At 30.4% G+C, this 12,799-nt stretch overlaps 2 protein-coding genes across 3 annotated transcripts; both read right to left on the reverse strand.

Annotated features, from left to right (window-relative positions):
- Positions 1–3,719: 3,719 nt before the first annotated feature.
- LOC107898495 (transcription factor SCREAM2) lies at positions 3,720–5,357 on the reverse strand. 2 transcript variants are annotated; one of them, XM_016823960.2, is made up of 4 exons: positions 4,797–5,357; positions 4,400–4,525; positions 4,029–4,202; positions 3,720–3,936 (listed from the first exon to the last, which is right to left on the reverse strand). In XM_016823960.2, exons 1-4 carry the CDS (start codon positions 4,872–4,874, stop codon positions 3,838–3,840), a joined length of 477 nt encoding a protein of 158 aa, XP_016679449.1. In that variant the 5' UTR covers positions 4,875–5,357; the 3' UTR covers positions 3,720–3,837. The 2 variants fall into 2 exon arrangements, with proteins under 2 accessions (XP_016679449.1, XP_016679450.1); XM_016823961.2 differs by having other exon boundaries at positions 4,029–4,199; positions 4,797–5,103.
- A 3,892-nt stretch (positions 5,358–9,249) lies between these two features.
- On the reverse strand, positions 9,250–12,549 carry LOC107898494 (uncharacterized). Its single transcript, XM_016823959.2, has 9 exons — positions 12,173–12,549; positions 11,801–11,826; positions 11,504–11,582; positions 11,193–11,402; positions 10,973–11,095; positions 10,839–10,896; positions 10,669–10,742; positions 9,879–9,967; positions 9,250–9,795 (listed from the first exon to the last, which is right to left on the reverse strand). Exons 1-9 carry the CDS (start codon positions 12,275–12,277, stop codon positions 9,726–9,728), a joined length of 834 nt encoding a protein of 277 aa, XP_016679448.1. The 5' UTR covers positions 12,278–12,549; the 3' UTR covers positions 9,250–9,725.
- Between the last annotated feature and the right edge of the window lie 250 nt (positions 12,550–12,799).

Below are 12,799 nucleotides of genomic sequence, written 5' to 3' on the forward strand. Positions count from 1 at the left end.
ATATCCATCATTTTTTGGGTTCTTCTTTTTATACTTAAAAATAGTGGTAAGTGTTGTAACTTCACTTTTGATACGAACTCGCCTCGATGATGATTTGAGTCGCTTAGATTGCCCGATCGTAAAATGGAGAAGTCTCGTTCAATTCGGAGTTTGATGGAATTTGGCTAAGTATAGGCTTTAAACAAAAGGTTTCGAATAGGTATAAAGGTTAAGGTTAGATGTAGAAAATAGGTTTAAGTATGAAATTCAGCAAAACAATGAAAATGGTTAAGGAAATGGATGATGAAGTTTTGGTGGACAAGTAACAAAGTGGATAGTTGAGGGTGAAATATTGGAGATAGAGTTTAAGAGTCAAGAATGAACCAATACTAAAGTGAGTATTGACACGAGACTTATAGGACACTTAAAGGTGGATAGGTGATTGAAATAGGACCTTGACCCGCTATTTAGGAAAATAGGAACCAAAGGTATCAATAGGGTGAATGCCATACTTGGATTGAGTGATAAGTTCAAAGAAACAAGAAAGATGCCACTAGCTATGCTAGATAAGTCAGCTTGAGTCTTAAACGAATTTAGAGAGTTGAATAAACTCACAAATGAATTAAAATTCATAAAATGTCAAAGTGTATTGTCTAACCAAAATAATGTCTTCTTACAATCTATTTATAGGCATTATTATGACTGTTCAAATGCCTATTTGTAACCTTTCACCTTCAGCATTTAACTAAAGTTATTAAAATATTTAAATTCAGTTATAACTCTTAATGGATAGCCAAAGAGTCATGTCTTTTCACTTGATTCATGCATAGCTGAAAAGTCATGCCTTTTCACTTGATGAAGGCTTAATGGTCCTTTAAATGTGCTGCTTGATGCTCTTTCATTTTCCCCTTAACCAAATACCTTAATGCTTGTGTATTCATCTCTTTAATTGGCACCATAACTAGCTTTGAGTGCATGAAACCGATCAGACTTTAAGAGTTACTCTTGGTCCATTTGAAAAGTCACCATAATGAGAATTGAGTGCTTCAGTATCCCCTAAAAATTTTCCAAATATGCTCCAGCAATTAAGTGACCAAATGCACACTCTTTTATACCAAAACTGGACAGCCAATTGAATGTGACAGCATTTGATTCTTCTTGGCAAACGAACAACCCTATTGTAGCTTTAAATATGTGACTAGCCTTTTGGACTTTCCTACAACAATCACACAATCAATTTATTTAAGAAAAATTAAACATACTATAACTTATGCATTAAAAAATAACAGTCAAATTAAATATAAACAAATTCAAACATATTTAACAACTAAGATGCTTAAATGCTTGGTTTAATTAAGATGTAAACTAAATGAACAATGAATTACTTAATGCATGACTTCATTAAAAAAAATACAAACTTTAACTAACATGGGAGTTACATAATGCATGACATAATTTATGATGCAATATTAACTAACATGAGAGTAACATAATGCATGACTTTATTAAATGCAGAACACATAATGCATGTCATAATTAAAAGATGTAGATCAATAATGCAAGACATTAATTAAAGAGGCATTTAATAAACAAGACATAATTAAAGACTCATATTATAATAACTAAAGTAACTAAAATAAATAAATCAAAGTCCTTATTCCAACAACCAAATTAACAAACTAAAATTAAAAGCTTCATTTTGCACTTGGGCCCCTCGAGTTTGGGTCAATCTCGGTGGCATTGAGTTGTGTCGTAACATGATGCGCCCTGGATCGCATCAGCTTTTTAACCATCAAAGATTCCAGATGGTGGGGGAAGAAATTAACTCTCTCTGATTTTTTTCAAGGTCTTGCTTTGGGTTCCTGTTTTTTATGTAAGTGAAAAAGAAATTAGGTTGTTGGTTTCCTGGGGAAATAAGAAGAATTGCTAGAAGAGGAGGAAGAAGAAGAAGAGAAAGCAAAGGCAGCAAGCAAAGCAGAGGCAGAGACAACAACAATGGCTATGGCAATGGTAAGGGTCAACAACCTTAAATTTGCCATAGGTTTTGTTTGGCAAATTTTCCTTTTGATGGTTAGTTGAAGAAGAAGAAGAAGACCCTCCTGCTCCTCATGTACAACTCATGTCCAATGTGGCAAGTTAATTGGCCACGTCAGCTAGTTAACTAGCCACATCAGCTGTCCCGTTAAGCCTGTAACAGAAAATGTTAACGAGTGACTGATTTGTCACTTTTCGATAATGTTAGTGACTGATTTATTATTTTTTGAAAGTTGAGTAACTGAATTGAAAGAAGAGTGACTGTTTATCAACTACATCAAAATTAAGTGACTGTTGGTGTATATTTCCCACTAATTTTATGATGATATTTATTTTAGAGTCCAAATCGATATTGATACTTTAAGATGAAAAAATTGACCTACACATAAAAATTAAAATTAGTTGTAATTACCTCATATTAAATTATAAAAATATTTAAACAAATATTAAGATAGGTGATCTTTCTCGGGGTTTATAATTACAATATTTGACAGTTTAATGGACATTACTTAAATTATCGAAACTATTCTTTATAATTTGTTGAATTACTAGTTGAGTTAATATTATGAGTCAAATGATAAAAATTTAATTGATGAAAATATAAAAAAAATCAAATCATTAAATCAAAATAAAAAATGTAAAAGTTATTATATTATTTAAATTTCTTATTTTTTTTAAAAAAAATTCTCCATTCCTCTAAAATTACTTAATGGCAAAAAATATATATATTCACACAACTTCGCAAAGTTAAAAAGCTATTCATTTTTTTAAAATAATAAATATCATTATTTTAAAATAGAATTTATATATAATATTATGTTTTCCACCCATATTGTGGGAGACATTCTAGTTATAATAAATGCATATGAAAAGTGGGAACTCCGAAACATTGAGTTATTCAATGAGTAATTTAATTGTTTTAAAAAATAATATTTAAAACTTAAAATTTATAATTCAAGATTGCAATCTCATTTTTAAATAAAAAATTAAAAAAAAAGGAAGCATGCCAAGAATAATGTGTGGAATCTTACATTATAAAAACATAATTTCTCATGATATAAAAAAAATTGAATTATTTTGGGGTGAAATAATTAAGTAATAATAGTTTTTCCCCATCCAGTCCCCTGGGAGTCAATACATTGGTTTTGTTTGGTTTTGCTTTCCAGCAACAAAATCCACCTCCATCAAAATTAATTGTAGTTTATTAAACATTCATGTCATTACTTGAAAGTACCTATACATATAGCTCTTAGCTACCTATACCCTATTTCAACATTAAAGACTTCATCTTCCATTCCATGCTTCCAGGAATTGTCTCTCCACAGTCTTTGTCATCAAGTATTTGGTACATGAACAACAAATAATTCACCACCATCATTTTTTTTTGGTAACTTAGAGGGATGTGAGTATAAATATATTTTTAACCATTTGTTAAAGATGATGGAGTGAATGAATTTCATCTTGTTAACTAATTAAGTATTTTAAAGAAAATAAAGAGCGACATAATTATATATATATAAATAGTTGTAGATTAATATATAAGTCGGAAAAAGAAACTGAACAAGTGGCAATTAATATACATGCATGCATGGCAAGTATAGTCTACATGCACCATGTGAGGCTGTTACTCATCTTAGCCTTTTTCTTTTTCTTCTTTTTAATATATGATCATGAATGTTGTTCAAGGAATGGAAATTAACCTCAAGTTTTTGATTAAACAACATTATTGCCGATTAAAACCCTTACCCTACATTTTGAATGAAAAATATGCATGCAAGTAACAAAGTGTTAATGGATATATAACAACAAAAATATCCATTCTAATTACTCCTGTTCATCACTACTTTCACTCCAGTTCTTAATAGCTTGCAACACTGCTTGTTTCACCACTTGTGCATCAATATTTTCACTTTGTTCTTCATTCTGCAGTCAAACAAAATATAATCGTTTATGTAAATCATATTTTTCCATTACAAAATTATGTTTTATATAAATGGGTTCAGATGCTTGCTTACTTCACCCCCAACAGCTTGTAATCGAAAACTGTCGGTGCAAGAAACCCTAGCTTCCAGAACATTAAGACCCAGGTCTTGAAAAGCTTCCAGTACAGAAACAAGCAGACCTGGGCAGCTCTTTTCTGAAAATATATTTATCAGAAAACCCTTTTCTAGGGTTTCCACTGTAACCTGCTATAACAAAATACATACGAAAACGGAACAATTAAATTGAAGATTGATACATTAATTACTGCATGTACTAATAGGTTTTTACTATGTTGAAAAAGAGAGAAAAAACAAAAAAAAAACAAGGTACAGTGTTAACTTCAAGCACAAAATGGAAATACAGTATAAAAATGATTCAATGACTAAATTAAAAAAAAAATTACCATAGGCAAAGGATTTCGATTATTTGAAGTTTGTGCAGCTGTTATATCTTGATTCAGTCTTTCTACTTTTTGTTTTAGCTCTTCGATGTACTTTGATGCATCTACTATAATTGATGCTTTTTTCATCTGCCATACATATATACAAGTAAGTTTCAGTGATTTCCACCATGAAAATTCAAGCAACATAGATTATGATAAGGCAACACAGAAATAAATAATTGTTTAAATAAATAAACCCCATAAGTTTAATTAACACAAAGAATTATTAAAACTAATTAACAGTAGTTATACATATATATATTTATATTCCTACAGAATTAAAGATGAAACAAAGATCGATATGTTGAATAATAAAAAGAAAGGTAATAGGGAAAATAAGATATGTAAGGAATTTTACAGAATGAGAGTTAGTAATGGAACGAAGAAGTTGTAGTTTCTCGTGCAGTCCTGCTCTCTTGTGCTCCCTAGAAACCATTGAACTCTAAGCTCTTAATGCTTTGAAGGTGTTAAAGAGAAAGGGGATGATGAGTTCCCAAATCTATAGGATCCTACTGTTTGCTTGCTTTCCACATGAATGACTCAGTTTCTTCTCACCCGCAATATATATAATATATAGATTATATTGGCTTACCAGATTGCCCTTTATGTTAATTATATATTTTCCAATAATATTATTGCATTTTATGTGATAATCCTATCACCAAGAATTTTTGTGGGAACACAGTGGTCACTCGGATTTACATTTCATAAAACTTAAAAAGTTACAATATATGCATGCATGGTTTGTTAAAATAACATGTGTTGCCCAAACTTATTGAACCTTATTTTGAAGAATTTGCGTTTAGTATATACATTGGATTAATATTATAATTACAGTTTCTAAAGGAGGAAAAAGAAAGGGTATTTGGGGAAAAGAGAAATAGTAAGAAGGGGAATCAAGAGCTCGTGAAGGAGAGAAAAAAAAAACATCGAAAGAAGTGAAGGAGAAGCAACAAAATATAAGGATATGTTATAATTTTGGCTTTGTGATACATAGAATGCCTCCAAAACACTCCTCACGGGCTATTTTTAGACTTCACTATCTATTCTCTCCACACCATAAATTTTAAAATGCCACACAATTTATACAACACTATGAGAAAATTATTTAATTAAAACACGTTACATGTACCATTCACCAGCTAGCCGTCACCTCTTTGTCTCTCTATCCCACACGTGCCTTTCTCTACGCTAGCTTACTTCTCCTTCATGATGGCATGCAAAATCTTTTCTTAATTTTCTCAATGATTTTTATATCAAAATTCATGTATGTATACTTTCAACTATGCTCTAATTGTTCACAAACGGTGCATGGTTTAGACATTGAGGATAATTTTTTTCCATTTTTGGCGTAAATGACAACAACTCATTTTCTGATTCAACACTAGCCACCCTTTTTTTCTCCACTCAACTATGACTGTTAAAATGAGACTTTTAAGGAAAGAATGCATAGTTGAATTTTACAGATGATATTGTTGAAAAAGATAATCCAAAATCCTAAAATATAGATTGTAAAACCGACATAAAAAATGTTGAAAAAAATGGGATATTTGTTGGTTTTTAGTTCATATGGTAGCTAAGCTAGTGTGGAGGGTTGGGTCCTTGCAGGATCCAGCATTGGCTCCACTACAGAGCATGCAGGGACAAATCATGCATGTACCCGCCTATTCACATGTGTGCACCCTTCATTATCTTTACAACAAAACAATATTCTCCATATTTATACCCTCACCCAACCTTGTCTTTTGCCCTCCTCCATCAAATCTTCCTTATATATATATATATATCAGTTTTAGAATATTCTACATTTTCTTTTTAACTTTCTACATATTATATATCAAGTCCGTGGGAAATGGAGAATTGAAATTACTTGATAAAAAAGCTTGCGTTTCTCTTAATTCTTGACTCACACATATATAATTATATATATTATTTTCTTAAAATGGTAAAGCCCTTGTTCGATTTGAAACATGGTTTGACTGATGGAGGGGTGTCTGGTTGCTAAAATGTTGGAGATGGAGAAGATTCTGTTTTGGATTTGATTGTTGCTTTTCACATGATTCATAAAGTATGGGAGTAGTAGTGCATGCATCTTAGGTTACATACATATTCGAAATGAATGTAAGATACAAGTATGTATAACTTTTTCCATTCATAATACGCTAAAATAGGTATCATCCAATGTGAAGTAGAATCGAAGTCATTAATGTCCTCTACATTGTATATGCTTGAAACCCCCCTTAGCAAAGACAATTTATAACTTCATCAAAGCTTGGAAAGAAGCTCAATTACAAGGTTTAATTATATATATATATATTTCTCCCCCTTCATTGTATATATAAAATGATATCCTTTTGCAGAGACGTAATATAGGGATTCTTGTGACTAGGTATAGCAATAACTCACGTGAGTTTTCACTTCGGGAAAGTACATATTCACATGCAAATGCAACCATGGAAAACAAAGTTTGTAAACCTATAAAGTTAAATAATAAATGATTTCGTTATACATATATCTAAGAGAAATTGATGTAGTTAAATAATAAAGACAAAATCAAAATTTTTAAAATTTATTTTAAAAAGATTGTGATTATCGTAAATTAATACATTTATGTAGTCATTTTCAAGAAGCAACATTCTTAGCATTTTATTAATTTTCTATTTGTGTAGAATATTAGGGTCGTTTTCATCAGTCTTTCACTCTTTAGAATTTTGAATATATAATAATGCTTACAAAATGCTTCGCTGTTATAAAAGAGCAGATAGCTATTCATGCAAACAAAGTAGCCTTGCACTTTGACAGCTATAATTATTTGTCCTTTTTTCTTTTACAATAATAATTTAATATTTTTTTCCATATTGTTTTCTTCTCTATTTTTAGTGTTTCTTTGTCCATCTTTTTGGATGTTACAAATTTGTTTTGCCAAAATTTTCTAAAATTTAAAATAAAATTCTAGCTAATATGACAACATTTGACGTTTCTTTTCAAATGTCTTTTTCACCGAGAGCTATGTTTTAATAATTGAATCAGTAATAATTAAATAATTAATTAGAAATTTTATAAAAAAATTACAAAATATTTTAAAATTTATAAAATTAATTTAACTATATATTTTCCTTATTTTTATTTTTTATCTATTTCAAACAATTTGTACAAACATCAGTCTAATTTCTATATTCAAGATCAATGTATCAATTAATTCTTAATAACCGATTGATCCGATCTAATTAAGATAATATTGAAACACAAAACCTGCAAGGATAAGTTGGAACGATTCCGATATTATACTAGCGAGGCATCAAAGGAGGATGGGTAAAAATCATAACAAAAAGAAAGAATGGCAAAATTATGCTATTTTAATAAACGAAACCTTTGATTTTTAAAAATATCTTTTATTTTTATATTTAAAAAGTAGACTTCACATTTTTAATTTTTAAAATTAAAAAAAGAAATAAAATTAAAAAGATATATTTATATGAATATCAAATTTATTATTTGAAAAACTATTTAAAAAATATTTTTATACTTATATGGATTTCAGCCATTGTTTTAAAATAATTTAAATGGGAGAGCGAAGTTCGAACTTTAGAGACTACATTGTTGAGAACAGCAACTACGAACTTCAAACATCAACTGTAAAACAAACATGAAAAGTACCAAAAAAAAAAGTTTAAAACCTTTGCTTTAATCATTTTTCACTTTGTGAAGCATTTTTAGGACTAGTTTAGCATTGCTATTTGAAAAGTGTTTTTGAAAATTTTGATTAAAAATTTAAGTGTTTAGTATTGTTGTCAAAAAGTATCTTTTAAAAAAACAATGTCCATTTTAATCATAACGTTGTAAAATAAAAACTATATATTTAAATAATACTCAAATTCATTAATATTATGATATTCCAATAAGTAAAAAACTGATTTATTGTAACTCATCAATATTTTGATATATGAAATATTTTAAATATTTTTTAAGCAATTCATATTAATTATTTGTAAAATTTAATTTTAATATATAAACTATATTTTAAATATTAAAATATAACCTTTATAAATTTAAATATATAAGAAATAAATTTTAATATGAAAATCATTATATATGTAATTTAAATATTACATAAGATACATTTGGATGGATTATAAATAAGTGTTAAACAAGTGATTTGACTAAAAAATTTTTAAAAATACTTAGAATACTTATGGATTGAATACTTAAAAAATAGCATTGTTTAAGACTTCAAAACACTTTCTAGAAAGCAATGTCACAAAAACAACTTGTTATTGTTTTTTAATTTTCACATAATTTAAAAATTATTTTAAGTTTTCTTCAATATTTTTCTATTTTTTAAAAGAAATTTAATTTTTAAGAAAATTGAATCCGAAACTTTATTTAAATTCATTCATAGAACCATTCTTAACAAATTATATGCTTGAATCCCCAACACCTACTTGCATACTTGCATCCTTTAAAATATTGATAACAGTCTAACCGCAAAAGTCCATACACTGATTGGAGAAGCACTTCAGTTTTTTAAAATGACTTGTCCAACAAATGTTTATATATATATATATATATAATCAAATCAAAGTAATATGGTTCACGAGCATTTTAACTTATTAGCAGCACTCTCTGTACAAAATGTACCAAAATGTTTTAGTCAGGAATGAGTTGTGCAAATTGTAGACCACCACACTCATTGTGTGAGAGAGAGAGAGAGGGGGGGGGGGGAATTTAGGTCACGGGGTAGTTTTGTAGCTTGAAGGGCTAACTTGTATGTTTCGAACATGATATAATTTCAGTTTTCACTACAAATAATATTACAAACACATCCATCACACGTATATATATATATATAAAACAAAGTCTTTACTGATGAATATATGGAGCTAATCAGAAGTTGCCGGGTCAGCGCTTTGTCACTTCCTTGTTTCACATGTAAATGGAAGGGAGACGCATACATAGGTACATATATCCATGTATACAGCCTTAGGAGGAAACAACCAAAACCCTTCTTTTGCCCAACAAAATAGGAGAGTTTTACCCTATAGATTCTGTAGTTTAGTTTATATTGCATCTATCCTTGCATGATAAGTATCGAAAAGAAAAGAAAACGAAACATGACATACATGCACAACACATGTAGACGAGAGATGGAAACAGATGTAAGCTATGCAGCACTGTTCAAATAAAACTTGATCAAGTGAACAAAAGGAGAAACCTTTGTGTTGCAGTTTAGAGAGCATAAAACAGCTAAAACCTTCATAATAATTGATGATATAGAAGCCTTGTATGTTTAAAACGATTTTTTCTTACGACCACTTAGTGAGATTCGTTTTAGCTCTTGTGACCCACTTTTAATTCCCCTGCAACAAGAATTTCGCAAGCTATTATGGCCTCCAAAACTCCAGAAGAGGACACCAGTAAAGGAAGTGTTCAAAAGGCTTACCTTTGGTACAAGTAAATGAAGAAGTAGAAAAGCGGCAGCAGCATCAAAGTCAAAATGGATAGAGAAATGTAAAGCATACTTGTTCGCTTCTGCACATATAAAATTGGATGATCCATAACAATATATACATTTAAAGAATGAGGTAAGCTTTTTCTATTCAAAAAGCAAGAAAAAAAAGACAATTAAAGACACTAGATTTATGGTACACCTACAATGTGGGTGAAAAGAAATTATATAACAAATATATTTATTAAAAATTAATATAAAAATCAATTGATGTTTTGGTTACAATGGTAAGTTAATTGTTTATCATCCATGATGTTCCGGGTTTAAAACCCATTATGACCAAATTTTTATTGATTTATTATGTAAAAGACAAAAACACCCTCATAAAAAATAAATTCGTATATAAGAGGGTATTTTAGTAATATCATAACCGACATCAGTAAAACACTTAAATTAAGTATAGGTTTATAAATGCTATATAAGCATTTATATAAAAGCGGAGTTGGACTTCAAGGTTGATTGTTCATTATTGTGTGTATGAGCATCATGTGTAAGGAATAAGATATTCTTTTTGGTCGAAACCAAGGTATCCGCCACCGGTAACAATGACTAATCCCCTTGCCACAGGTGCTCTCTGAGGAGATAAATAGCTGGCCGTGAATTGTGGCTCCATTCCCATTGGTGAGGATTGAACCTCGACCTTATGGTTAAGGGATGAGGTGAGCAACCACCACACCACATCTCATGGTTAGTAATGAGATATTTAAGTTACAGAGATTTCTACCTTTTGCCCTTTAGGAAAGGGTTTTGGACCTCCGCTGCAAGTGTGGGCATCACAGAATTGCCGCAAGAAGAATTCTATTGATTCAGCAATATCGGAAAGCAATAGTTAAGGGTTTGAAAAGATGTAAATGCAGTAAACAAATAGCAGTTATAGTGAGAAAAACTAAATACCATGAAGACGGCCTGTTACAGGACCTTTGCTAACCGGAAAACAACTATCAGCAAGACTCTGCAGAGAAGTCCCAAAAAATGACATAAAGAATGCCAAAGTATATAACTAGCCTAATAAATCATTTAGAAGGTACCTCACAAAGATGTTCATTCCTCGCAGCAGCAGCAGGATTGCACTTAGTCTTGTGGAGTGAAGAATCCATGACAAGGTCACAATGCAATGCACCACACAGGTCAGCCAGACACCTACTATGACTCTGAATTCAGCACAAGCATACCATTATTCAAGGGGTTACTTCTGTTAAAACTTGAACAAGGTAATGGATGTTATCTATTCTATAATAGTCCACATACCGTATTCAGCAAATCAAAATGTCTGTTGTCAAAATGCTTATCCAGATACTTCTCTTCATAGAAGTTCTTTCTACAGTACCCACATCGCCATTCGTTTATATCTACATGGTGCTTGTGCTGTTCCTGATCTCTATACAAATCATTGTCAGGGTGAAGCCTACATCCACTTGAAATCTTGTATCGCTCTTGCTCCACAAACGGCATTAGATACTGCATTAAAACATGAAAGGTTACTAACTTCAGTGACAATTGAAAGCAAAATATTTGAAAGGATAGCATCTTAAAAGTTGAAACTCCAGCTGCATGAATACCTCTTCAATTACTTTCCATGCTGCTCTACTCCTTTCTCTTGAACAACGTACTACATGAGCATCCTCTAGCTTAAAGGTTCTAAAAAGGGGGAAAATGAAGAAAGCATTATTACAATATCTCCTACAATCAATAGAAAACTAAGTCTGACATTAGTAAACCCAGACATGTCATATTGAGCACAAAGAATTGCTACATTAGCAGGTCATCTTAGTTGATAGGTTAGTCATAATTGAAGAAACAAAGGAACAAAGTACACCTAAAATCCATGTAACCAAGATCAAAGCACATAGAATTACCTTGCAGCTGAAGATTCTTTGTTACCCTGGACAAACAATAAACTCAAAGACTTCAAATTGAATCATAATGATGGCAAAACACCATACAACAGATACACTCGGACAGCAAGAAAAAATGATTAAGAGGAACAAACGCAGTCCCCCCCCCAAAAAAAAAAAAGAAAAAGAAAATAATAATAATAAAGACAATCTTTTTAGGGAGACTAAAATGAAAGACAAACTTGAGATTACCCAAATCAAGAAATCCTCAGAAAACTCAATATTCAGTGGGTTGACCATACAATTTTCATCATTTGCAATCTGGATTTTCTTTGAAAGAAATAAATTTGATGAATAAAAGGACCAAGATTGCGAAGAAAATCTCTGATATACCTGATTTCCTTGAAGGGGGGCAGTAGACGAAGAAACATATGGGATTTGGATACAAACTGATAAGCAAAAAAACATGAAAACGAGCCGTTTTGACCACTTTTCCATTTCTTAAATTTCAAGTTGGAATCTCTTGATTCAATTAAGAATAAAGATTCATTATTTTGCCTTCGCAAATCTCGCAAATCGCCACTTTCACCTGCCACCGGTATCCAAAATAAAGGGGCCGGTCTGTTTGGAGCGGTGATAGTGGTAAGATTGTAGCGGTGAGTTTGGATAATCCGAAGAGAAAAGATTAAAATTAGTGGTAAAGGCTTCTTTTTTATTTTTATTTTGGTCATTAAGGGACTTTGTTTCGAGATGTCGTAAAATTAGACCCAGCAATACATTAAATTAAGAAATTATAATTACTAAAAATCATTTAAAATGTATTTAAATTAAATAATAAAATATAAATTAAAACTATATTTTCCTTAAATTATAATTAAAGAATATTGAAATTATATTTATATTGAATATAATTAAGACTATTTATATTAAAAATAAATTATTAGAAATTATTTTAAATTAGACTTATACTAAATAAATTTTGATGAATACTATTGAAGGCTTTTTTCTCTAATCCCCTTT

This window comes from Gossypium hirsutum, chromosome D04, assembly GCF_007990345.1.
Source record: "Gossypium hirsutum isolate 1008001.06 chromosome D04, Gossypium_hirsutum_v2.1, whole genome shotgun sequence".
NCBI lineage: Eukaryota > Viridiplantae > Streptophyta > Magnoliopsida > Malvales > Malvaceae > Gossypium > Gossypium hirsutum.